Source organism: Vanellus vanellus (genome assembly GCF_965231255.1).
Source record: "Vanellus vanellus genome assembly, chromosome: 7".
Taxonomy (NCBI): Eukaryota; Metazoa; Chordata; class Aves; order Charadriiformes; family Charadriidae; genus Vanellus; species Vanellus vanellus.
In genome coordinates, this window is record NC_138912.1 from 7,616,538 (window position 1) to 7,621,150 (window position 4,613).

The window sequence follows — 4,613 nt, forward strand, 5'->3', positions numbered from 1 at the left end:
CTGTCAGAACCTAGATTTAATAGTAAATACAGGAGGACTTTAATGGAAATTGGTTGTATTTGATTTTTCTTAGGAATTGCTGAAAGCTGCCTCTCGAGGATTACAACTTCACCTTTTGCTTTTACGAATGCTTGTTTACTATCCTTGTGGTAACCTCTGGACAGCCGGTAATCCATTCATTATCCACACTGATTGAGTACAGGAGTAGTGCAGTGGTAACTACTTCACTCAGCTGACGGCAGACGACAAAAGGAGGGAAATGATGAATTCAGACAATTTAACCTCCCAAAGCTTCCTCTCTGCGATTCACAGCAATGCCAGCAATTTATTCTCAGGGCTCCAGTTTGTTCAGACCTTCAAGCCACTCATCATCCCCTGCTACTCGCTAGTGGTTTTTATCGGTGTCATTGGGAATTACCTTCTCATTTACGTTATCTGCAAGACAAAAAAAATGCACAATGTCACCAACTTTCTGGTAGGCAATCTGGCTTTCTCAGACATGCTCATGTGTGCTACCTGTGTACCCCTGACACTCGCGTACGCCTTTGAGCCCAGAGGATGGGTGTACGGGCGTTTCATGTGCTACTTTGTTTTCCTGATGCAGCCCGTCACTGTGTTTGTGTCTGTCTTTACCTTGACCGTCATAGCTGTGGATAGGTACTATGCCATGGTGTACCCGTTCCGCAGGAGGCTCACGATCCCTATTTGTGCTTATATCCTGGCTGCTATTTGGCTGCTGAGCTGTACCTTGGCTGCCCCAGCCTTGGTCCACACTTACCACGCAGAGTTCCCAGAACTGGACTTCTCCATCTGCGAGGAGTTTTGGTTCCACATGAAAAGAGATCGCTTAGCTTACGCCTACAGCACTCTCATCATCACCTACGTACTGCCTTTGGCTGTCATCTCCCTGTCCTACCTGAGAATCTCGGTCAAGCTGAAAAACCGTGTGGTCCCAGGCAATGTCACCCAGGGCCAAGCTGAGTGGGACCGAGCAAGGAGGAGAAAGACTTTTCGCTTGCTAGTCTTAGTGGTGGCAGCTTTCGGAGTCTGTTGGCTGCCTCTGCACATCTTCAACATGATAAAGGACATAGACATCAGCTTGATTGACAAGCAGTACTTCAATTTCATCCAGCTGCTGTGCCACTGGTTTGCAATGATGTCTGCTTGTACCAACGCCTTCCTCTATGCCTGGCTCCATGACAGCTTCAGGGGGGAGCTGAAGAAAATGTTTGCCTGGAGAAAGAAGAAAATTGGACCCACTACAAATTGCATTATGGCCAGTGTGGTGCTGTAAATGAGAGCTGGTGGGAGTGCACTTCCTTCATATGGTAGCACCGTAAGTCTTTTCCACTATTAATTAGGCCTTATTCCTGACATTTGTCCTCAGGGCTCAATTATAACAACACCAGGCCCATGCGTAGCTTCCCCAGCACCTCCGCTCCTACTGGAGAAGAAGAGGCAGACATCAAGCCCCAGAAATGTCTTTACTTCTTTGACAGGAGTTAGAGGCCAAGGAGACGTTAGCACAGTTAGATGCCCTTATGTAAACTACAGGGATCCCTCCTATCTGTTTTGGATATCGCTGGCAGTACAGACAGGGGATTTGGGGACAGGGAGAAGCAAGGATGACTATAAGACCTAAATTTCTCAGCAAGGAAGTGCTCTGGATGGGGTAAAAATCAAATCACATCTACCCAGAGTCCAGTCCTTAGCACAGGATCCGGGGTGGAGGACTAACAATGTGCCTGTAGTCCTCTTGGGTTAGGGCCATGCTGAAGAATAGCCTAAGGCTCTCTGAAATGCCCTTCCTGAGCAGCTGTCTCAGCTGTAGGCAGGAAACCGGGTTGGTAGGAGGTGCTGCGAGCCTCCCTCTGCCAGGTGAGTTGTGCCGGCAGCAGCAGAGTGCAGGGGGCTCCCCACTCCCGCGGGTGCGAGTGGGGTGGGGGGCGATGGCCTCGGCTCACCCACCTTCCCTCCGAGCGCCTCTGTGCAAGACAAGTGGTTTGCTGGGTGCCCAGGGACCCACGTGTGGATGAGGGCTCTGTGGCCCTCGGTGGGGTGTGCTGTGTCTGCCCTGCACGGGTTCCTCCCTCATAGCCATTTTCTTCTCGCCACTGGCCAAGTGGGTGGAATCGCAGCCTTTGCAGCAGCGCTGCTCGCCTGCCTGCCTCAGCCAACCCCACTGGGCAGGAATCCGTGCTTTAGGCTTGTTGAACCCAGCACCATCAGGCGATCCCAAACCTCCTGTGTCTTGTGAACCTGCAGCACGGCATGTCGCAGAGTGAGTATTGCAAGAAGGGAAATAAAAGCAGAGTGATGTTATTTCTGTCTGTGAGGTGCAACTGCGCTGCAGAGTGTGCGACAGCCTGTTTGGGGGATTTGCTGATGCTGTCAGCAGGGATAGACAGACTGGAAACATAACGTGCAGTGGAAACTCATCCAAATAGGGAGACATTAAGACATATCACCACTTTACTGACATTGCATTGTGTTCCTGCCATTGTCTCATGTAACCCCAATTTGCTGACCCTACCGCAAGGCAGCTGCGTTCCCAGCCAGAGGAGCGGACGTCATCGTAGACTTGTTGGTGCTGAGATGTTTTCTGCTCATTCCTTGAGGAACTGATTTAGACATGTGGCAATGCTGTCATCAGCTTTGATCTCCAGAGACAGCCAGAGACTTTGATACTGTCTTCAGGAGCACTTCTGGAGGTGTCTGTTAAGAGACAGCTGGTGGAAGCGGCGGTTGACATTAAGCCGTGTATGAGCATTGCGTGACCAGTCAAAGAAAGACCTGTCAAACGGAGCAGAGTGGCAAATGCTCTCTTTTGAAGGAGTCTTTTGGGAAGAAACAATTTCCTTTGACATTCACCTTTCAATCGGATGAGGGAGTTAGAAGCTATAATCAACCTAATGGTTTCTAGTTTCTTCCTCCCTCTGTCTGAACTGAAAAAATCTGAGCTAATAGATAAGGGTAAGGGAAAAAGTTCTGAAAGCAGACATTGTTTCTGAAGAGGTTTCTTCCAGCCTGTGGAGCCAGAATCTGGGATGGCACGAGGAACTGACTGATACTGAGCTGGGATCAGCCAGCGAAGCAGTGCGATCCAGGGGCAGTTTTGGCCATGGTCAGCAAGGGCATCTATCCGACCACAACTGCCCATGGCCAGAAACGCGTGGGTTGCGAGGCAATGCAAATAGATGAGGGGGGAGAGGGAAGAAAGAAAGGATGGTTTCTCTAGTTTCTAAACGTACTCCTGCTGCGAAATTGTGAATATCATTTGGCTCGTTCGCATTCAGTAAGCTGATCTGGTTAAAAAAATACACAGATGCATATGCACACACTGGGAAAAGCACTGGAAAAACATTTGAAATCCCTTCTCACAAATTTCCTCAGCATTTCAAGCTGTTATGCTGCTAGTAATGGGGAACTGGGTATTAGAAGCTGATTACAGAGAGACTGACTCAAAGAAAGTCCTTTTAAAGTGGGTATTACTTGCATTCGCTCTGTGATGAAGTGCGTCTGCCTTGCTTACCTTGATTTAAAGATTTGAATGACTTATTAAACGACGTTTTGCTTTTGGTGAGTTTTAGGAAATTGTTTTTCTTCAAGCCCAGCATAGCAAATTACTGGAATAACCGGGGATTTGATTGAAAAGGCAAAAAACCCTTCCAAACAAACCAATCAAATTTTATAAACTTTTCAGCTTCTGTTTCAAGGCTCTTTTGAAGAGAACAGAGAGTAGGACACCGAGAGAGCACTGAAACAACATTGCAAAAAGCAGCCTTAAATAACAACAAAATCCTGACTTTTAGAGATTTTTCTTCTACGGAATTATGTTACTTCAAGCTGTTAATTTGTCAGTTTGTAAAGGCTAATTAGCATTGAGATGGCCCATAACGTTTACAATCTTGCGCACTAAATACAGACAGGGCTGTAATCCAGAGTGATCCAAAGCCCAGTGGAGTAACTGGGAAGACTCTTGCTAACACAGCAAGCCTGGGATCATTTCCTTCTTACACATCATGTTTCTACACTCATTTGCCGGCACTGCAGTTTGGCTGAATAATGTTCTCTTGAATGTTAGTGACTGCAGATGGCTGCTGCAGAGAGCTGCATGAAGCAAACAAGAGGGACTTCTACGGTTTTTTTCTTTTTTTTTTTTCCTTTGAGACAGTGCATATATTTTTTCCCACAGTGACAGACACACTGGGAACGTCTCGCTACCAGCAGCCCCTGGACCTGCAGTTACAGCAGTGCCAAGGTGTGTGATCTCAAGGAGGTCCTCAGGAGCGCCCAGCACAGCAGGCACCCTTCGTTAAGTGCTGGTTTAATCTGTACATGCCTCGAATCCTTCAGGACTTGCATTTGCAGCAGCAAGCGCAGAGCTTGCCTCTTGCTTCAGGCCCTTCTCCGGACTAGGTTTTTTGCAGATGCACCCTGAAATGCTCTGTGTTCCCCAGCCACGGGGTCCTGAAGCTCCTCCTCTCTCCTCAGCGGCCCCCTTGGCCCACCTCAGTGGTCCTGCAAGGCCATTTCCCCAGGCTTTCCCGGCACGATGCACAAAGGAGGTCCAGCGCCGAGCTGGAGGGCTGGGGGTCCCGCGGGCTGGCAGG

At 48.7% G+C, this 4,613-nt stretch overlaps 1 protein-coding gene across 1 annotated transcript; it reads left to right on the top strand.

Moving 5' to 3' along the window:
• The first annotated feature begins 244 nt into the window (after positions 1–244).
• PRLHR (prolactin releasing hormone receptor) lies at positions 245–4,210 on the top strand. Its single transcript, XM_082486200.1, has 2 exons — positions 245–1,336; positions 4,196–4,210. The coding sequence occupies exon 1, from the start codon at positions 260–262 to the stop codon at positions 1,292–1,294; it is 1,035 nt and encodes a 344-aa protein (XP_082342326.1). The 5' UTR covers positions 245–259; the 3' UTR covers positions 1,295–1,336; positions 4,196–4,210.
• Positions 4,211–4,613: the final 403 nt, after the last annotated feature.